The following is a 22,838-nucleotide window of genomic DNA, read 5'->3' as shown; positions in this document are numbered from 1 at the left end:
GTTGGAGAGGAAGCCCAGCAGCTGATGCCAGAGTATTCCCCAAACAGTTTTTCTTTTTGGGAAATTGCTCCTACTCAAGTCTGTGGCTCTGTACAGCCCAATTCTCCATCCAGACCAATGATTATCCGCAGTGCTCATCACTGTGGAACTCTCAACTCTCCCAAGCCAGCATCCACAGACTCTGCGGGTGATCCCCTCTCTGCCACTTTAGGCAACTAGGCCTCTCCCAGTGCTGTTTAAACCTTGGTTGGCCAGGGAGGGAGGGCACAGTTGACCTGGCTCTCTCCCAAGGACTCTGTGGCAGGCCTGGTGGCAGGCGCTGGGCCTGGGGCTGCAGCCGCCCTGGTTCCCAGGCTGGTCCCTGAGACCTTATTGGCCTGAAGCACTCTCCTTACTGTCTGGTTTTTCAGTGTCCGCTACAATTTTTGGTCTCTTATTTTCATATGCTGGGGTACTGTTTGCTGTTTGTTTTGTTCCTACATAGATGAGCAAGGTTTTTCTCCCTTGTGTAGGAGAAAGTAGAATCTGCTCCCTCCTATACCATCACCATCTTCCTCTCTCTTATTTCTTCAAAAAGCTTCATGATCCCTTGCCCACTATCTTCTCCTTCTGGTATTCCCATTAGGCAGATGTTGTTATGCTTCATATCGTCCCAAAGGTTTCTTAAGCTCTCCTCATTTTTAAAAATTATTTTTTCTTTTTGCTGCTCTGCTTGGATTTTCTTTTGTGTACTTTTTCTTTCAAATCACTGATTTGATCCTTTGCTTCATTTAACCTACTGTTTATTTCTTCCAGTGTATTATTTATTTCAGATATTGGATTCTTTATTTCTTATTGGTTCTTTTTTTGCAGTTGTTATGTCTTTTTTTATGCTATTGGTTATCTTTATAATCATTACTCTCAACTCTGTATCTGATAAGTTTCTTGCCTCCATTTCATCTAGTTCTTCTGGAGAATTATCTTGTTCTTTCATTTGGGGACTGTTGTTTTGGTTACTTGTTATTGTTTTCCGATTTTGACTGCCATTTTGTGTTTGCTTCTATGTAATATATAGATCTGCAAGACTCTTATGCAGGCCTAACTCAGACCCTGCCTTTGTCAGTCCCTGGGCAACCTGTTTGGAGCTATCAATGATTCACATCTTGTGGCTCCCTCTACTGGGCCTGGATATTTTCAAAAAGAGGCTGTGCACCAAGGCTGACTGCTATCAGCATCAGGCCGAAGAAAGGGTCAGCTGATATCTTTGAACTCCCAGAAATCTGCCTCTGTCTGCAGGCTTTCTGTTAGCTTTAAAGTGTGAAAGTCTTCCAACTATACTGCTCAGCAACAGGACATAAGCAGCACAAGGTAGGGCAGGGTAATTCCTGTGGATGCAGCTATTGCTGACCATCGGGCTGATGCTATTTGGAGAGGAGTGCTGTGCCTGAGAAAGATGGTTCCTAAAGTATGGAAAATGACTCAGCACAGGGATGCTGGTGACTGTTCCTTTCATTTTTCTCCCTAGAACCATCTGCCTCATACTCTCAAGTGTCTCTAGTCCACTCTGTCCTCCCTCTGCTAGAGCCCAGGGTAAGTGGCTTCAAATGGAATTTTGTACATTGGCCCTTTGAGAGGCTTTCTGTGTCTCCAGCAGTCTCTCCTCGGTGGACACAAACCCTGCTGTTTTTCACAGCCATGTTACTTGGATTCCTTTCCCATTTCTGGTGCTATAGGCTGTAGAACCCAGCTTGGGATTTCAGAGCCACACTTCTCAGGTGGCACCTCCTGGCTTCTGAAATATCCCTTCAGCTAACCTCCATGGGAGCCTACCCAGCCCTCTTGTGTCTCCCCTGCACTCCCTACCAGTCTTGTTGTGGTGATGTGGCTTATTCTGTCTTTCCATAGTTTTAAGGCTCCTCTCCAGCTAGTGTTCAGTTGGTTATTCAGGATGGTTCCTCTACAATTTAGTTGTAATTACAGTTTGGTCCCGGGAGGATGTTAATGTAGCTTTCTCTTAGTCTTCTGCCATTGTAGGTCTCTCCTCAACATTTTTTTTTATGAGGTAGAACCTATTCTCCACATATTATCCAAGTCAAAATGTCTGCCTTTTATCCATGAATATTATGTAGTTCTGGTATTTATTCATCTCTAATGTAGTTATCCAACACTCTGCTGTTGAAATCCTTATCTTTGCTTTTACAGTTGGAGATGACCAACATTTTTATCAAGATCGTTATACTTTGTGGGTTTGCTTAGTGAAAGATTTGCTGATCTTCTTTCCTTTTTTGAGGCATGGCATTCATTATGACCCTTAAATAGTATTTACTTTCTTTTTTTGTAAATAGACATAGTGAATTAACACAAATACATTTGCAACTGCTGCATGTTATATTTTCATGACCATTTAAGGCTTGCTTCTTTACTGCTAATTTCCATCTCTACTGAAATTTAATTGCTGGCAATGTTGCCTTGAAATGATTGTAAGAAAAATGATATGGGAAGAAGCTATAGGAGATGAACCACTCCTAACAAATTTATAAAGTAGCTTTTTGAACCTAGTTTGGGGCTGTTTTCCTTTCACCTGGTGGGATTAGGATCCTATGTCTGCATGGCAGAGCCAAAATGGAAACCAATTAATAGAGATTTCATCTCTCCCAGTTCCATGCTGCCTATTCTGTCATTCTTGGGTTTTAAGATTTTCACTGAGTGAAAATTAAAATTTCTCTTCATTTCTCGCAGCTAGTGGAGAAGTTTTCCTGGTTTCTTCTGTTTTTGAAGTTAGTAATAATTGTTACTTCTCAAGCTTTTCAATAAGAACACAATGATAGCAACTCAGGACTTGTTAAGCATTTTTCCCCAACATACAAAAGTATTTAATTTCTTTTTTTTATATTAACCAACCTAATTTTAATTTTTAAACCTGAAATGACCATCATGGATCATCTCTGAGGCAAGCCAAGAGTATGAAAACAAACAAGTTAAAAAAAACAATATATTTTATTGTAGAGGAAATGAAGATAATGTAGAAGACAGAAGGAAACTTCAAAGGAATTCTAGGTTGTATCCTTACAGAAAGCTAAAATATTTGCTTTTATAAATTAAGAGTAGATTTTTATGGAAAAGAAGCTATTGGCTCAAAAGAAATAATTCTTATGAATTAAAAATATGAAGATAGTAAAAAAAAATTCCAGCCATGGCTGGTGTAGTTCAGTTGATTGAGCTCAGGCTGCGAACCAAAGTGTCACAGGTTTGATTCCCAGTTAAGGCACATGCCTGGGTTACAGGCCATTACCCCCAGCAACCGCACATTGATGTTTCTCTCCCTCTCTCTCTCTCTCTCTTTCTCCCTCCCTTCCCTCTCTAAAAATAAATGAATAAAATCTTTTAAAAAATGTTTTAAAAAATTCCCTACAAGTTAGACTGAAAACACAGAGATACAAAATGTGGTAAGTTTCAAGATCTAAAACTTATAAGAGGTTCAGACTGAGAAAAGAGAGATTAGAGGTGAAGAAAAAGTAAAGACATAATTTAAAAGTTTTTCAAGAGCTAGAGAGATCTGAGTCTCAAACTATGAAAAGTTCCATCAAGTATCAAACAGAAAACACTAAGAAGACACATATCTTGGTGACATTTCTAAAGTACAAAATAAAAACAAAATTCTCAATACTTCTGGATTATTTTGAACCTGCAATTCTATGTCAGCCAAACTGCCAAGCTAATAATTTTCTTTTTATATATGTATTTTAATTTTTAATTTTTTACTGTTGTTCAAGTACAATTGTCTCCACTTCCCACCCCCACCATTTCCCCACTCCAATCATCCCCACTTTTCACCCTTGATCCTACCTTTCACCCCAAACTAAAACCTTTGCTTTTGTCCATGTGTGCTTTATACATGTTCCTGACTTTTCCCATATTTCACTTTGCATAGCAATCAGTTTTTCTTCTATTTCGCAACCACACTCAACCATTTCTGTGAGCAACCTGATTATCAGTGTTTTGAACTCTGCATCTGATAGCTTGTCTATCTCTTCATCACTTAGTTCTATATTTGGAGCTTTGATCTGTTCTTTCATTTGGGCCATATATTTTGTCTTGGGCACCTTTTACATTGTAAGGGGTGGAGTGTTAGGTATTTGCCAGGGCAGGGCAACCCAGGTCACTGCCTTGTGGTGCTGTATGTGGGAGAGGGGTCTGAGAGGAAACAATGTCACTTGCTCAGGTCTCTGCCCACTTTCAGTCACTTCCTGTGGTAACCACAAGCAAATTGGGCCCTTCTGTTGCTGATTCCCTGGTGGGTGGGCTTGCATACATTCTAGAACCCTGCAGGTCTCTCCAAGAAACTCTTCTGTGAGGCTGAGGGTTTCTCCCACTGATGCAATTCCCATAGGTTTTTTATAGCCACAGGTTTTGAGGCTTTATTTCCCTTCATTGGAAGCCTGTATTGTGTGGTCTATCTTACTCCCCAGTTGTTCCTCCCAGTTTATCCACATGCAAATGTGGGACCTCCCAGTCCACCAGCCACTGCCTCACCCACCAGGTCCACTAGTTGCTGCCTTGCCTTCCCCAGCCTTGCTGTGAGTCCTCTCCAACCCAGCTGCCCATCTCTGCCCTTCCTACCAGTCTAAATGAATGTTTCTTCTTTAACTCCTTGGTTGTTGGATTTCTATACAGTTTGATTTTTCTGGGAGTCCTGTTTTCTGTGTTTGTTTGTTTTTTTGTTTTTTCAAATGTGTTGTTGTCCTTCTTTTGGTTGTTTGAGGAGGCAAAGTGTACCTACCTGCACCTCTATTTTGGCCAGAAGTCTAATTTCTTTAAAAAATTTTTTTAAACCTAGACAGACACATGCTAAAGTTGTCAATGTTTTTGTTTTTGGTAAAACGACTTTTCTTTTAGAGCAGCTGTAGATTCACAACAAAGTTTGAGTAAGTTTAGATATTTTTAATAGATTGCCTACCCAACAAATGGGTAGCCTCTCCCATCAACAACATTCCATGCCAGAATCATGTACTTGTTACAGATGATGAGTCTACATTGAGGCATCATAATCACAGATGAGTAACAAATACTTTACTTCTTTCTTTAAAGTCTGTAGTTTACATTGTTTTTCACTTTTGGTGTTGTACATTCTATTAGTCTTCACAAATGTATGATGACATGCATCTATCAGTAGAGTATGACACACAGTATTTTTCACTGTCCTAAAATTCCTCTGTGCTCTGCATATTCATCTCTATTCTCTCAACCCCTAGTAACCACTGATCTTTTGACTATCTCTATAGTTTTACCTTTTCCAGAATGTGATATAGTTAGAATCATGCTGTATGCATGATTGGCTTTTTTTTCTTCAGATTGTTTTTTTTTTCACGTAGTAATATGCATTCCATGTCTTTTCATGGCTTGATAGCTCATTTCTTTTTCACATCAAATGATATTCCATTATCTGAATTTATAACAGTTTACTTATACATTCATCTCCTGAAGGACTTCTTGATTACTTCTAAGTTTTGGCAATTATGAATGAAGCTGCAATAAACATCTGTCTGTAAGATATGCATGAACTTAAATTTTCAATCCATTTGTGTAAATTCCAAGGAGTGTGATGAAAAGATCACATGTAAGAGTATGTTTAATTATGTAACAAACTACAATGTTTTCCAAAGTGTCTGTGCTGTTTTGCATTCCCACCAGCAATGGATGATAGTTCTTGTTTCTCTACAACCGTCAGCATTTTATATTTTCGGTTTTCTGGATTTGGGCCATTTAAACAGGTATGTGGTGATACCTCATTGTTGTTTTAATATGCATTTCCCTCATGAGGAATAAAGTGGAGTATCTTTTCATATGATTATTCGCCATCTGTACATCTTTGGCGAAGTGTCTTCTAATATCTTTGGACCATTTTTCAACTTCTTTTCTCAAATTATTGGGTTTTAAGAGTTATTTGTATATTTTGGATGCCTGTCCTTTTTGAGGTATTTTGAAGTTGTTGCTTTTTTTCCTTAAAAAATAATATAAAGTTATAAGAAGTGGCAGCAGCATGGGACCTGGATCCAGAGGGGAGGAGGTTCTGGAAGCTCCATTGTAGTAGGCAGGTACTTTTTCATAATGGGCTTTTGACTTTGTTATAGAACACTTCTCCTCTAAGGCCAGGACCCAGCTGCATGCAACACACAGAGCAGGCTGCTTCAACAGAAAGGCAGACTTGGCAGTGCTTGGTCTTATCTAATAGTAAGCAGACATGTTTTTACCTTCTTGGCTACCTCTTCTTCAGAGAGGCCATTGGTTGGCAGGGCTTTGGCTGGGTTTCTATCTGAGAATTCTTGATTTGCATGGTGGGCTGATGAGGGGAACCCTGACAGTCCAGGGGCCCTGCCCACTTCACTCTTGGCCTCACTGTCCCATGAAGCCCTATGCCCAAGGCTATTTTAGTCTTGACTGAGAAGTCTTAGCAATTAAAGGATTTGACTTTTCCAATGGACTCCAAGATGCAGGTCCATTTGAAAGTTGTGGGACCAGGGAATAACTTTCACTTTTGACATTGATGACTTGCTGGCTTTTAAAGGAGGGCATTTGCTGAAGGACAGAGATGGGTGTTTGCTGGCAGTGGTGAGATAATGGTCTGGCCCCACCCATGCATTCTGCCTGGCTTGTGACAACTGCTACACTGGAGATGCCTGCAGGGCAGCTTGGTACAAGGCTGTCCTTGGTGAAGAGGGGGTAGAAGCTGGGCAGGTACATCTGGGGGTTGGGTCTGGAAGGTGAGGGCAGCTGCCCACTGAATGGCCTCAGGGGAGAAAATAAGGAGGACTTAACAGGTGGGATGAAGGCTCAGCTATCAGTGGGATCATCCACATATGTGAACTGAGACGCCTTTCCAACATGAAGCTCAGTGCCAAGTAGAACAGGTCTAGTCTGTGGCTAAACATGTAATGCCCTAGATTCACCAGCCATTTCTCAAAGCAGGTAAAATGCCTGTGGTCTGAGGGGGTCAGGTTGCACAATGGTAGTCCAGGGGAAAGTGAAGTCATCAGATATTCCTTCCTCCTCACTCTCCTTGCTGTAGTCCTGGGCTCCACCCAGGGAAAGTGGGAATGCGGCTCCACAACCACGGGAGCCTTCATCATTCAACATACTCTCAGGGTAGTTCTGGGTCTTGGGCAACACACAGTATGATAAGTCTGCTTGGCATGAGCAAATAATACGCTGCTGGGAGTGGATGCCACTTAAGCAACCTGATCTGAGGAGGAGGACTCCTGGGAAAGGTACTGGAAAGCTGGATCTTTGCACCCTGGATTCTTCTCTTTTGTGAATATCTTCTCCCAGAATGTGGTATATCTTCTCATTCTCTTCATATTGTCTTTTACAGAGCAGAAGTGTTTAATTTCAATGAAGTCCATATTATTCCTTTCATGTAGCAATTATTTCTTTCATCTACCATATCTTTGGTGCTGTATCTAAAATGGCATCATGGTACATAAAGATCATCTAGATTTTCTTCTAGGTTATCTTCTAGGAGTTTTATAGTTTTGTATATTATACTTAAGTCTATTATCCCTTTCAGTAATATTTTGTGAAGGATATAAAGTTTGTGTATAGATTTTTTTGCATGTGAATGTTTAGTTGTTCTAGCACCATTTATTGAAAAGATTATTTTTGTTCCCTTTGCTCATTTGTCAAAGATCAGTTGACTCTATGGATTGTCTATTTCTGGGTTCTCCGTTCAGTTCCATTGATCTATTTTTCTATTCTTTCATGAATACCACACTGTCTTGAACCCTAACTTCATAGTAAGTGTTACTTTTTCCCTTCAAAATTTTTTAAATTTTTATTTCTGTTTGAATACAGTTGCCTCCATTTACCCACTACCACTTTCCCCTGCCCTACGCACCCCCATCACCCACCCCAAATCCTACACCCCTTTGGCTTTGTCCATGAGTACTTTATACATGTTCATTTAAGACCTTTTCCCTTCTTTCCCACATTATTTCCCTCTCCTCTCCCCTTTGGTTACTGTCAGATTGTTCTTAATTTCAATGTCTCTAGTTATACTTTGCTTGCTTGTTTGTTTTGTTAATTAGGTTCCACTTATAGTTGAGATCATATGGTATTTGTTTATCACCACCTGGTTTACTTCACTTAGCATAATGCTCTCCAGTTCCATCCGTGTTGTTGTGAAGGGTAGGAGCTCCTTCTTTCTTTCTACTGCATAGTATTCCATTGTGCAAATGTACCACACTTTATTAATCTACACATTTACAGATGAGCACCTAGTCTGCTTCTAACACTTGGATATTGTAAATTGTGCTGCTAAGAATATTGGGGTGCATAGGTTCTTTTGAATTAGTGTTTCAGGATTCTTAGGGTATAATCCAAGCAGTGGAATTTCTGCATCAAAGGCAATTCCATTTTTAGTTTTCTGAGGAAATTCCATACTGTTTTCCACAGAAGCTGCACTATTTTTCATTCCCACCAACAGTGCACTAGGGTTCCCTTTACTCCACAACCTCTTCAGCACTACCTGTTTGTTGATTTGTTTATGATGGCCATTCTGACTGGTGTAAAATGGTATCTTATCACGGTTTTAACTTGAATCTCTCTGATGGCTAGTGATGCTGAGACTCCTTTCATACGTCTCTAGGCCCTCTGTATATCCTCCTTGGAGAAGTGTCTGTTCAGGTATTTTGATGATTTTTTAAATTGGATTGTTTCTCTTCTGGTTGTGGAGTCCTGTGAGTTCTTTATATATTATGCAGACCAATCCTTTGTCTGAAATGTCATTGGCAAATATATTTTCCCATACAGTTGGTTCCCTTTTCATTTTTCTAATGTTTTCTTTATCCCTGCAGAAGATTTTTATTTTGATAAAGTCTCATTTGTTTATTCTTTCCTTTATGTCCATTGCTCAAGGGCACATATTGGTGAAAATATTACTGCTAGGAATATCTGAGATTTTTCCTGCCTATCTTCTCCCCTAGGACTTGAATGGTATCCCCACTTATATTTAAGTCTTTTATCCATCTTGAGTTTTTGTGCTTTTTTGTGTGTGTGGTGTACGTTGTGGTCGAGTTTCTTCCTTCCTTCCTTCCTTCCTTCCTTCCTTCCTTCCTTCCTTCCTTCCTTCCTTCCTTCCTTCCTTCTCCTTCTCCTCCTCCTCCTCTCCTCCTCCTCCTCCTCCTCCTCCTCCTTCTTCTTCTTCTTCTTCTTTCTTCTTCTTCTGCTTCTTCTTCTTCTTCTTGCATGTAGCTATCCATATCTTCCAACACCATTTGTTGCAGAGGCTATTTTTATTCCACTTTATGCTTCTGTCCCCTTTGTCAAATATTAATTCACCATAGAGACTTAAGTTTATTTCTGGGCTTTTTATTCTGTTCCATTTATTATGTGTCTGTTCTTATGCCAGTAACAGACTGTTTTGATTACCGTGGCCTTATAATATAGTTTGATGTCAGGTATGGTGATCCCACCTACTTTGTTCTTTGTGAAAATTGCTGAGGCCATACTGGGTCATTTATGGTTCCATATAAATTTTTGAAGTGTTTATTCTATATCAGTGAAATATGTCATTGGTGTTTTAATAGGAATTGTATTGAATCTATATATTCTTTGGGTAGTATGGACATCTTAAGGATGTCAATTCTTCCAATCCATGAACATAGTATCTACTTCCATTTATCTGTGCCTTCCTTAATTTTTTTCTTCAGTGTTGTGTAGTTTTCTGGGTACAGGTCTTTTACCTCCTTAGTTAGCTTTATTCCTAGGTACTTTATTTTTCTTGTTGCTATAGCAAATGGGGATTTTTCCTGATTTCTGTTTCTGATATTTCATCGTTGGTATACAAAAATGCCTTTGATTTCTGAACATTGACTTTATATCCTGCTGTTTTGCCAAATTCACTTATTAGGTTAAGTAGTTTTATGGTTGGATGGGGCTTAGTTCATCCTCACACGTTTTTAAAAATTTTCCTGTGAAACCATTCAATCCAGGGCATTTGTGTGCTGGGTGCTTTTTGATTACTGCTTTGATTTTGTTAGCTGTTATTGGTCTCTTCAGGCTTTCTGCTTCTTCTTCATTGAGTTTTGGAAGATTATATTTTTCTAGAAATTTATCCATTTCACCTTGGTTTTCAAATTTCTTGGCATATATTTCTTCATAGTAATTTATTACAATCCTTTGTATTTCTGTGTTGTCAGTTGTAATTTCTCCTCTTTCATTTTATATTGCATTTATTTGGGTTGTCTCTGTTTTCTTCTTGATGAGTCTGTTTAAATGCTTGTTGATTTTGTTTATCTTTTCAAAGAACCAGTTCATGGATTTATTGATCCTTAGAATTGTTCCTTTTGTCTCTATGTTGTTTAATTCTGCTCTGATCTTGGTTATTTCCTTCCTTCTACTTGCTCTTGGCTGTCTTTCTTGTTGTTCCTACAGTTCTTGTAGGCATAGGGTTAGGTCTTTTATTTGAAATGTTTCAATCTTTTTTAGGTAGGCCTGTATCACTATGAACTTCCCTGTCAGGATTCCCTTTGCTGTGTCCCATAAGTTTTGGATTATTGTGAGTTCATTTTCATTTTTTCCCACAAACTTTTAGATATTTTCCTTGATCTCATTCTTAACCCATTCATTGTTTAATACACAGGAGGTAAACAAGAGACTGTATCTGGCCTTCCACCTTGTTTGATCCAGCCCAGAACCTTCTTTCTACCCTGCAGCAGCACCAAGCTCTTGCTTAAGTGTTAAGGAATAGTTACATTTATACAGTCCTAAAATTGCACTTGACCCTTTGAAGGCAACCATGATACTGATGTCATTCCCAGTGAAAATGAGTTTGACACCCCTGGTTTAATAGCATTCTGTTCAATCTCCATGAGTTTGAGTTCTTTCCTTGGGTTTGGTTTCTAATTTCAGGCTTTTGTGATCTGAAAAGATGCTTAATATAATTTCAGTTTACATTTAAAGTTATTATTGGTAGGTCCTTATTCATTGCCATTTCATTGCCTTTGTACCTACCTTAGTTCCTTTTGCTCTCATTGCTTTTCTTCCTCTTCTTAGACCAGTCCCTTTAGCATATCTTGCAGTGCTGGATTCATGGAGGAGTATTCTTTTAGCCTTATTTTGTCTGGGAAGCCCCTTATTTGGCCTTCCATTTTAATTGAGATCCTTGCTGGATAGTCTAAGTTGCAGGCCTTTGTTTTTCATTACTTAGAATATTTCTTGCCATTCCTTTTTGGCTTGTAATGTTTCTGTTGAGAAGTCAGCTTCTAGCCTTATTGGGGCTCCCTTGTATGTTACTTCCTGTTTCTCCCTTGCTGCCTTTAAGACTCTCTCTTTGTCTTAATTTTTGCCATTGTATTTATGATGTGTATTCCTGTTAGCCCCTTTGGGTTCCTCTTGATTGGGACCCTCTCTCATTCCTGGACTTGTGTGGCTTGTTCTCTCATGAAATTAGGGAAGTTTTCCATCGTTACTTTTTCAAACAGGTTTTCTATCCCTTGCTTCTCTTCTTCTCCTTCTGGTATTTCTAGTATATGGATATTATTCTGTTTCATATTGTTATACATTTTCCTTAACCCTTTGTCATTCTTTGTTAGTCTTTTCTTGGTCTTTATGGAAGTTTTTTTCTACTTTGTCCTTCAGCTCACTAACTCAATCCTCTGCTTCACTGAGTCTTCTCTTGATTCCTTCTACTGTGTTCTCCAATTAAGAAATTATATTCTTCATTTCTTCTTCATCCTTATTGATTGTTTCTATATTCTTTTTTTTTATTCTGATATAGTTTGCAGTAAGTTCCTTGTAATTTTCCTGTGGTTTTTGGTAATTTTCACTGAGCTCATTGAGTTTCCTATAACCGCTATTTTGAACTCAATATTTGATAGTTGACTTGCCTGTATTTCTTTTAGCATTCTTCCTGAGGATTCCTCTTTTCTTTTTGATTGGGTGTTATTTCTTTATCTTCCCATTGTTTTTGGTACTCTTCTTGTTTGCTTCTATTTCCTAAATTGATTTGTTTTTCTTTCTGACTTTGTGGTTTGAACATCTATGGCAGTAGGCCTGTGAGGTTCTATGGTGCACTCTCCTTTATCACCTGAACTTGATGTTCTTGGGATGTCCTTTATGCATTTTATGCTGGTTTTCTGGATGTAATTGGGTTTTGATTATTTTTTGGCCATTCTTTTATGGGTCCTTCCCTGCCACTGGTTAACTGAGGGTCACTATGCCCACCATGTTGTGTGTGCTGTTGTGCAGGTGCTGCCTGAACAAAAGCACAAAGCCCAGGAAAGAAACCCACACCTGTAAATATAACCTCCCCACACAATCCCAGTATTAATAGCAAATGAACCATTATTGATAAAGGTGTTACAAGATTAAGACTATCATAAGAAAGGAGAGTCGCTATGAGATGACCTACTGAAAGAGAAATGATTTTGATAGAGTAGAGGGAGGAGCACTAATAAGAGTTGGAAGTTGGTGAATGAAAGGAGAGAAGGTAAGGTATACCTCATGAATAAAGAAATGGAATGAAGAGTGTGGAGTGGAGTATGAGAAAGGAAGCATATAATATTAGGTTTAAACAGGAATTAAGCCCTGGCTGGTGTGGCTCAATGGACTGAGCACCAGCCTGTGAATCAAAGTTTTGCTGGTTCAATTCCCAGTCAGGGTACATGCCTGGATTGAAGGCCAGGTCCCATGTGGGGGACAGGGAGAGGCAACCACACATTGATGTTTATCTCTGTCTTCTACTTCTTTTCCCCTCTCTCTAAAAATAAATAAATAAAAATCTTCAACTTAGAAAAATGTATATTTTTAATTAAAATAGTATAGAAAAAATAAAGTGAGAGAGAAAAAGAAAAAATAAAGAAAAACATTAAATAATAAAAATGTAGAAGCCAAATTAGAGAGAATGAACCACTGGAGTACTATTACCAAAAAATGAGCTAAAATTAATATAGGTGGTATGAAAATGAGAGGAGGAAAAAGAAACAAAGAAAAGCCTAAGAGATGTTTGGAGGAATGGGAAGTGATTTTGTAATGGTAGAAGGATAAGGACTACTAAGAGTGAGGATGATAGCCAGACTAAATGAGGGAAACTAAATTAAAATTAAAATTAATTTAATTAATTTAATTAAAATTTGGGATGTGTAGGAAAAGAAGAAAGAAAAATAAAATGGAAGGAAGAAAGAGAAATAGAAGAAAGGCCAAAAAGACAAAGGGAAAAAACAGGCTAAGATAGCAGAATTAAAATTTGAGACAAAAAAAAAAAAAGAATGGGAGAGGGGTCCAGTAAGACTGGTTATTTGAAGTGCGGAATTAGTGAAGCTCTAGAGATAACCTTCTAGGGATCCCTGTTGCATTGAAAAAACAATGCAACAACAACTACCCTACCCACAACCAATTAGCAAAATTTGTTGAAGGTATAGAGAGAACATGGGTATTTTAAGAGTCAGGCAAAAGGATGTGAAATGATTCTTGACAACAGAATTCATTTTGAGTGTCTGTTCACAGGAGAAATAGTAAGAGTGTGGAATGGAAACAAGTTGCAGCTAGACAGAAGACCAAAATTGGAATAAAAATATTGTAAGGAAAGAGGAAGGTAAAATGAGCTAAGAGAAGGGAGGGGCAAAATTTGTGAATTGAAAATCACTGTAGTATAAAATATAGTGACTTATACAGAAACTCATGAAATGAATGAATGTTATAAAGCTATGCAGGAAAAAAATATCACAGATCATGAAGAAGACTACAATGGCTTTCGTCTTGGTAGTCTCTTATATTTACCACTGTCTTTATTTTTCTGGATCTGCCTCTGGTGTTGTCAGATGTTGACCCCATCTGACCTTAGGCAGCCTGTTGGATATTTCCAGTGATCTGTTGACACTGGCTCTCTCCTTCAATTGTTCATTTGGTGACTCTGCACTCAACAGTCAGGTTTCAGCACCCTAGGGTGGAGCCAAATCCCTCCTGGTGTGGGGGCTATTGTTTCCCCTCAGGCTACTGCTGCTTAAAGGGGAGTGGTCTTCGTGAGCAGAAAAGTTGCTGTGTATGGGGGTTGGCTCAGCATTGAATCCTGGCTGAGCCAACCAGGAGAATTGACAACCACTTGTCAATTCTCTATCTACAGCCTTTGTCCCCAGTCTCTCCTCACATCTCTCTTGTCCACTCTGCCCCCCTCCCCCTTTGTCAATGATCTACAGCTTCTGGATTTCTCCTTCAGTTGCTCATCTTGTCACTAGGACTCAGCAGTAAACCTTAAGCACCAAATGGCCTGGGAAGATACCCTCCTGGGGTCAGGGCTATTGTTTCCCTTCAGGCTACTGCCACACAGAGGGGAGTGGTCTACTTGAACACAAAGGCTGCTGTCATCTGGGGGATGACTCAGCACAGGGATCCCTGTAGCTACTCTCTCAGTTCTCTTCCCAAGGGTTCTGTCCCCAGTCTGTCCTCAGGCATCTCTAGCCCACTCTGCCCCCACCTTTGCTGGAGCCCTGAGTAAATGGCTGCAAATGAAAGTTCGTGGCTTGGCCCTTTAAATGGCCCTTACATCTCAACCATGTGTCTCTGGCAGAGAGCAACCATGCTGCTTTTTGTTGTTGGTTGTTATCCATGTACTTTTTGGGCTCTGGTGTTCTAGGCTGGGAGTTCTAGCTTAGGGTTTAGACCCCAATCTTCTCCAGGAGATCCAACTGGCCACTTAATTATCTGGCTGTCACTGCCACCTGCGGGTGCCCAGCCAGCCCTCTTGAGTCTCTACCACACACCTTACCAGACAGGTTGTGCTGAAGCTGGTTCTGTATGTCCAAAGTCATATGCTACTCTCTGATTATTGCTCAGTTGTTTGTTCCAGGTGGTTTCTCCACAATTGCATTGTTATTCCAGATTGTTTCTGGGAGGAGGTCAGTGTGACTTCCATTTACTCCTCCACCATTTTCCTTCTTATAGTAAGTTTTAAATTTGGGTAGAACCATATAAATGGTATTGCATTTTTAATTTCAAATTCTACATGATCATTTCTGGTATATAGAAAAATAATTGAATTTTGTGTGTGTGTGTGTTAACCTTGCACCCCACAACTTTTCTACAATTGCTTATCACTAAATCTTTAGACATACATTTCCTTTACTAGGGCTCACTTAAACATGAAAATCCCCAAATACTGTCCATCTTCCAAGAACAGGGCAGGAGTGTGATCTCAGACTTCTGACATTTATGGTCTGTAACATTCATTGGTTTGAAAACAAGCTTAAGGAAATAGTTTCTCAAACTGTACTCACCAGAATCCTAGAGCTTCATGCCATTGCACATCTTCAAAGATGACTTAAGGTGGGACTGAGTGTTTGGACCTCTGAGCTTTGCATAGCATTTTAGCCAAAGTTAGTCATTTTTTCTTTACACTTTTAATATTGAAATTATTTTAGATTTATAGAACAGTTGCAAAGATAGTACAATACTTTTACCCAGTTTCCCCATTGTTAACATATTACAGAACTACGTTACATAATTAAAAATAAAAAATTAACTAAATTACTATTAACTATTAACTAAATACTATGAACTAAATCACAGACTTTACATGGCTTATACTGGTTTTTCCATGAATGTACTTTTTTGAGAAACTCAGTTGGGCTTAATAGATATTTTATTTTTAAAAAAAGGGTCTGTTAGCTGCTTCTCTACTCAGGCTTTCCCTTATCTCCACTATATAAAAACCCTCAATTACTGCTACTTAGAAACAAAAGATAAGTGGAATAGTAGTTTCTCTTATCAACATCTCAAAGTGCTTTTGCATCTATCTTATTGAATCTTCCAATATCTTCATGAGGTCAAGGGGAATAAAGCAGATATTTTTAGTTATTGTTTTTCAGATAGAGAAATTGAGGCACAGAGACGGTGAGTCACTTTAGGTAAGAGTCAAATTGAAGTGGGTTTCCTGCCAGTTGGTTGACATTCTTGTCCTCTCCACAAGACTACAGGTAACCAAAACATACCCGAGAGAGAAAAGCTGATCAGCCTCCGATTTCCTTGTTCTTGAACAGTCTCATAAGAGCCAACACTTTTAAAAATCTGCAAGAAGAAGGAAAATGAGAGACATGAAAAACAAGCATTGAAATACATATACTCCAACACAAACATGCTTTATTATGGTTATTTTTCCAATTAGGGTCTATGAACAGCAGCACTGTGATTTCATTAGGCTATGTTTTTATTAAAACAAGCTTCTGGCACCTAATACCTTTTGCCAGTAATAGAGTGGGAAATGTGTGGATGAGGCATACCTTCCAGAGAAATGAAAATCAACAAACAAAATTATTGTAATATTAGAGGCCCTTTATAACTTCTTATGTAAACAATGATATTTTACATTCAAATTTGCAAAAAATGTGTTTATTAAAGCAGAACTTAAGGGAGTAGAATGTCAATTGATGTTTATTATTGTAATTATAATGTGTTTTCATTTAGAAAAGTATAATATTAAACTGTTGTATCTTATGATGTAAATAGTGGGCTGGCTGCTATTAAATGTGTTGTGCAATTGCACTGCCAAACAGCTGGCGGCTGAAGTAAAAGTAAGGCAGTGAGAAGGTGAGCTGAAGTTGGCGAGGGATATGAGATTGACTCAAGCTGACTATAATGAAGCCTTAGGGTGGCAGCTGGAGCAGACCAGCAAGAAGCCACAGGATCCAGCTTGTTGCTTTGTGTGTGTTCCTGAGTATAAGTTTACTAGGGCTAGAGTGAGGATGTTCATAGCCCAGTCAGACTGGAATCCCTATAAGTGGGATCTTACAGAAGAAAGCAAGACAGACCTAGATGAAGAGGTAGAGATTAGATGGAGGGAGCCTTGCTGCTCAGCCAGTCATTATCTAGATGCTGAAAACACAGCAGGAGAAGCCTGACAGGCAGGATCCAGCCCTCCTGTCACTGCCCTGCTGAGCTTGCATATCTGGCAAATTTCAGACAGAAAGGATCTGAATCAATTGCAAGGATGGCTACTACACCTCTAGGACATAGGCACTAATGGCATTGTGCTGTCTGGAGATGAACTGACCCCATTGGCATCCATTACCACACAACCCTCACTATGGCAGTGTATTCATGGGACCATACAATGTAGTGAAAATGTCTCCTTGTTCTCCTGGTTTAAGGTGGGCCGCTGAGCTGCCCAGCCCAATGAGGGAGACCTCCTTGAGACATAGCTGCGCTGAACCTCCATGCACAAGCTACAAGCATTCCTCTGGGAAATGCAAATGTGCCAGACCATTTGTGTGGATAGGTTCATGGACCTGGCACAGTCTCATTCACTGCTGGGATGCACAATTATATCATCCAGACTGCAACTCCCACCTACTGTGGAACTTTACTACCTGTTCTATCTACTCTAGTGGGCAAGCCAGTCCAATGAACAGCCTAAACTATAGCAGATTTAGGGGAGGTGGAATTGGCAAGACAGTGCAAGGGAGTATGGGAAGTCCAGGAGGAAAGTCCTGATGGGTTTACAATCAAGACTAAGGAGAAAGATAAACCAGTGAGTAACCCATAAACAGTGGTGGATAGGTTTGACCACTGCAGGGGAGGACTCTGGAAAAATGCATAAGCAACCTATTTGGGTTCTATGGCAACAGCTACAACCACATCAACACATTGTCAACCCCTGCCTGAGGAAAAACTGAAGGTTCAACTTCCTCTTCCTCAGGCAATGGACTTCCTTTCCCTAGGGGGCCCAATAGGAAAGGGAGTAACTTCTTTGGTGCTTTCCTTGCCTTTTTTGGCTGATTTCATAGGCTCACACCAGGACAAGGGGCCAGAGGTCCATCCAGAAGATGATCCATGGGGTGGCTTGTATGGCTAGGGGGAAAGCCAAGGGCCCTGGTGGATGAAGTACTTGACTTCCAGGGACCAGAAGGCACACGTGGAAATAGCTATTTACTGGTCCTCCTGCAATGTGCAACAGACAGTGGCTCTCTTGGACACAGAGGTCAAGTATACCCTTATTTACAGCAACCCAGAATGATTTTCAGGACCCCTCTTCACCATCAGTGGGTATGGAGGTCAATTTGTCAGGGTACATAAGGTCACCTTAACTCTGGCAATTGGCTGTCTGAATCCACAGCCTTATTCAGTCTATATCTCCCCCATCCCCGAGTACATCTTAGAGGTTGACATCCTCTTGGGGTTGTAGGTACAGACAGCCGTAGGCAAATTTTGTCTGTGAGTTCTGGTAGTCAAGGCAGTTCTGTGAGGGAATGCCAAACATTCCCCTGTACAATTCCCTGTCTTAATGGGTAGCGAGGCAATACAAGCTGCCTGGGGACACTAGAAAATTGGGAAAACTATCCAGCAGCTAGCAAAAGTAGGCATCATTCATTCCACACACAGCCCCTTCAACATTTAAGTATGGGCCATTTAGAAACCTGATGGCACCACATTTAACAGTGTGGTGGTAAGCTATGGGGAGTTGAACAAAGCAATTGCCCCTCTTTATGCTGCAGTGCCTAACATTGCAGACCTCCTAGACATCTTGAGCCGTGAGTTAGGCACTTACCATTTTATTCTAGACCTTGCTAATATATGAGACCATTCTTCATGGCATGGGTCCAAACAGGACCCACGTCTATGGATAGATTCTCCCATGGGAAATCAGGCCTGCAATATACCTAGGCCGCTTTGAGATTTGCTTTTGATAAAACTCCCTGACCCTGAATTGAGGCAGCAAGTGTTTACTGTAACTTCCTAAAGTCTATACTAAACCTCCTCGGTATGGAGTGTAACCAGTTCAACCACTTTTCCCGTTGCATTTGCAAATATCTTTTTTTCTGTGATGTGAGTAGAGGCATTATCTCCTTTGTTTTCTGTAAAAGGTAACCTAAAGCGAACCTGTGCCTAGTAAATCGGGACCATCATGCAATGTGCCCCCAAAAAACAATAAAGGCCTATCAAGGGAAGGGCTGAGGTTTTTCCTCCTCTTGAGAGAGAAGCCATGCCATCCCTTTTCCTCCACAGGACTCAGTAGTCTGTGTGAATTTCTCGTGCCTCATCCACAATGTGGCGGGCCCACGAGCCAGGGTCCACATCATGCTAATGCCTTTTTTCTCTATTGATATCCGTCCAGATTGCCAGGAACAGTTTACCTTTACTTGGAAGAGCTGGCAGTAAACATTCACCATCTTATCGCATGGATATTTACACAGCCCCACTATTGTGCCATGGCTTGTGGCAGAGGACTTGGTAGCCTGACACCATCCAGAAACCAGAAACCTATTTCATTATATTGATGATGCCATGTTAACCTCTGATTTTCATCCAGATTTAGAGAAGGCTACCCCACTCTTGGTGCCTCATCTACAGGAGCAAGGATGGACAGTAAGGACAACAAATTGCAGGGACGAGGTTTCTCTGCCAAATTCTTGGGGGTTGTCTGGTCAGGTAAGGCAAAAGTCATGCTTTCATTGGTGGTGGACAAAATCCGAGCATTTTCCTGCCCAGCAACCCCATAGTAATTGCAGGAGTTCCTTGGATTCTTGAGATATTAATGAGGACCCCAGGTTCCAATAGGTTTCTAGTCCCAGCTATGGAAAGGGGCTGAAGCAAGGTAGACTCCCACTGAACAACTCAATGCCATATATCAGGCTCTTTTGGCAACTGAATAGCTAATGGGGCCTGAGATGGTCATAGTCTGGACCTCCTATGCCATAGCAGGATGGAGACACAACATGACAGCAGGTCACACAATTCAGCATAAACATACACGATCTCCAAATGGAATACCAATCTGTTACAACACAGTTTGCTCTCCAGCATCCCTGAGTCATGAACTGCAACAACTGCTGGGACCTGTCACATATTGTGCTGAACATGGGGTAACCCTTACTAAGTCACCTCTATTGGGATCCCCAGTTAAGGTGAGCCATCAGCCAATCCCCAAGGATGCCTGGTATACAGATGCCTCCTTCAAAGGACCACCAGCATCCTGGAGAGCTATGTCCTACCAACCACAAAATGTCAGTATCTGGACAGAAGATGGATTGAGTCACAGCAGCCAATGGGCTGACCTCTGTACCATCTGGATTGTCATTTCCCAAGAACATGGGCTTTTAACCATCTGTACAAACAGTTGGACAGTTTTCTGCAGGTCAACACTTTGGCTGCTTCAGTGGGAACAATGGTGGACAATAATGAAAAAACTCCTCCGGGGATAGGAAATGTGGAGAGATATCACACGTTATAATGTCTCTGGTCACTCCCTCTTGAAGTTTCCCAGGAACAATGAAGCAGACACTTTAGTGCACATCCACTGCCCAGAATAAGCCCCAGAAGATGGTTGATTGGCTGCATCTTAAGTTGAAACATGAAGGACAAAAAAAAGGACTTTATGGGAAGTGGACCAAACTTGGGGGCTGCTGCTGAGCTATGCTGATATCATCATTGCCTGTCAATCCTGTCTGATGTGTGCTGAAATGTACTCTCACTGGCTTCCCAAGCACCTAAAGGTCTCTGATATGGAAATGTTCCCCTCACACACTGGCAGGTCAACTACATTGGCCTTTTACCCAGCTCTGAGGGGGCCAAATTTTCTCTGATCTGTGTGGACACAACTGGCCTCCAGGTGTCCATGCAGGTGTGCCACTTAATGGGCTGCCTCTTGAGATCTTCAACAGTTATATACCACTTAAAACACACCTGAAGTCATTGAAAATAACCAAGAAATAGCTGGCCAGATGAACAATGACTGGCAATTTCATCTGCCTTTCAAACCCACAGGGGTGGGACTGGTTGAACAATACAATAGTTTGCTGATCATCACTGATGAACACTCTTTTATGGGATGGTTGACATGCCTACTTGAAGTGCTCTAGGCACTCAACAAGCAACCTAGAGTGGGCCAAGCCTCCCCTGTAAACCTGCTCACCCAACCCTGGGCTGCCCCTATTAGGCTGCTGATTCAGACCTCCAATGAAACAATAGGACATGGAATAAGCCAACAGAACAATGTGCTGTTGCCAGCACCCTCAGATGTACCCTTGGGGAAGTCTACTCTGTGCTGGCCCTGGGAAATAGGTTGCTACACGTTGGTGTTCCCTGGTGGCTCCCTGGGAGGAAAGGCTGACGCATGACCTGATGCTTTAACCATTAATTTCCAGTATCGTGCTGCTTGTCTTTCAATGCTAGAACCCAGGTAACTCCATCATCCTCTGGGGAACATTTATCATGTCCTTATGGAAACTATGAATGCCCCCTTTAGCTTTAACTGTCTGTGATTAAACCCACCCAGGACTTGACCAGCCTTGGTATGCCTGACCTGGGCAAGCCCCCATAGTAGTCTCCATTTTTACTCAAAACTAAATGATTACACATGTGTTACCAGATGGGTAGAACTTTCCCCTCCTGGTGCCACTTAAGCATATTTTCTATCACCCTTAGATTCTGCAGAAGCAACACCTCCAGTAGGCAGGAATGCTGGCTGCTGTGCACAATCACTCAGGCTGTTGGGTCTACACAGAGTTCCCAAACATGGCTTCTGCACAGACTCCCCTGGTGAATCCACCCCACCAACCCGACTGAATGGGATTGTTGTGAGCGTGGAACAATTCCAACTCCCTCTACAGTCACACTCATGCCTCAGTGTTTGTGCTTGTCTGGGAACAGGTAAACTGGACCAAACGATGGCTTAGTGCTGCAGTTTCGGATGGATTGGGGTGGTTGACAGCCCTACTGGTAGAGCTGTGGCAACCCATGCCACTGCGTATTGAATGCGGCAATGGAATCACCAATGAAACTGCCCAGATGATGGGATGGACCCCAGAGACCTCTGCCAGATTATCACCATCCTGATGGCAGAGGGTGACAGGGAGAAACAGAATGCTGCAATCCAAGTGAAGGCCCATCTTATTCCATGGGGAGCCCTCTAAGCTTGTGAATCTTATGGGTGGCCCTGCAATAGGACTGAGCATTGTACCTGTGTGAAACCCTACATCTTGGGTTGAGTGCTACCAAGTCAAATGAGCTGATTCGTGTTTTTACCCATTTGGCCTATTTGTACCCCCTGCTGGAACAGTCCTTGTGCAAACTGCCATAACAGTTTTAGCAAATCATACTGCTTTTTCTCTTAACCACACTGGAAATGCTATATCTCTACTATCTGAGGAGGTCTCACAAGTGAGGAAAATTGTTTTGTAAAGCCACATGGTCTTAGGCCTTTTAATGGTAGCCTAGGAAGGAACCTGTGCCATTCTGCATACTGAATGTTGTGCATACATCCCTGATACTCCCAGAACATGTCTCAGGCCTTAGCTGCATTGCTTAATGAAATGACATACATCTGAGCATTGGACTTGGACCTCCACCTCCTGGTGGAATTCTTTGGGAAGCAGTGGTGTCATGCATTCTTGACTTTTTTTGGCCTCTGCTGCCTTTTCTTCCTCTTAGGGCATAGCCTATACTGTATTTGTGGCATATACCACAAATGGTTGCAGTAAATCAAAGCTCTCACATCCCAGGGACTCCCTGTCTGGAAGAACTAACACTAAGATTGTTAGGTGCAGGGGAAATGTCAAGGTAGAGTGTGAGGTAGCTTAAGACATTGCTCCTCCATGACCTCAGAGTGCAGGTGGCCACCTGGCCAGCAGCCATAAGGAGTGAAAAAAAGGCCCCTGTGTTAATCATAAACCTGTAGCAGTTTTACATGCTACCACAGCTCTCCCTGTTGCTGTACCCTCACTAATCCAGTAAGTAGCACCTAAATTAGGGGCAAGGTGTGGTTTTTCACCCAATCTACCACTATCAGTGGACTCCTCTGTAAAATGAGTAATAAATGGCATGTGCATATCTGCTAGTCCTCTGGATAGTTTTTTTGGAATATGATGAACAAAAGT

At 41.1% G+C, this 22,838-nt stretch overlaps 1 protein-coding gene across 1 annotated transcript in view; it reads right to left on the bottom strand.

Annotated features, from left to right (window-relative positions):
* HECW1 (HECT, C2 and WW domain containing E3 ubiquitin protein ligase 1) overlaps positions 1–22,838 on the bottom strand; it is a 592,628-nt gene that overhangs the window by 342,557 nt on the left and 227,233 nt on the right. The window contains exon 4 of the mRNA XM_045827195.1: positions 15,960–16,035. Coding sequence (XP_045683151.1) covers positions 15,960–16,035 — 76 coding nt within the window. The remainder of the gene's footprint in view (positions 1–15,959; positions 16,036–22,838) is intronic.

The sequence above is a fragment of the Phyllostomus hastatus genome, unplaced genomic scaffold (assembly GCF_019186645.2).
Source record: "Phyllostomus hastatus isolate PE091 unplaced genomic scaffold, TTU_PhHast_1.1 phas_scaffold_78, whole genome shotgun sequence".
Classification (NCBI taxonomy): domain Eukaryota; kingdom Metazoa; phylum Chordata; class Mammalia; order Chiroptera; family Phyllostomidae; genus Phyllostomus; species Phyllostomus hastatus.
The sequence above is the reverse complement of the archived record's forward strand: the minus strand, read 5'-3'. Positions and strand labels throughout refer to the sequence as shown.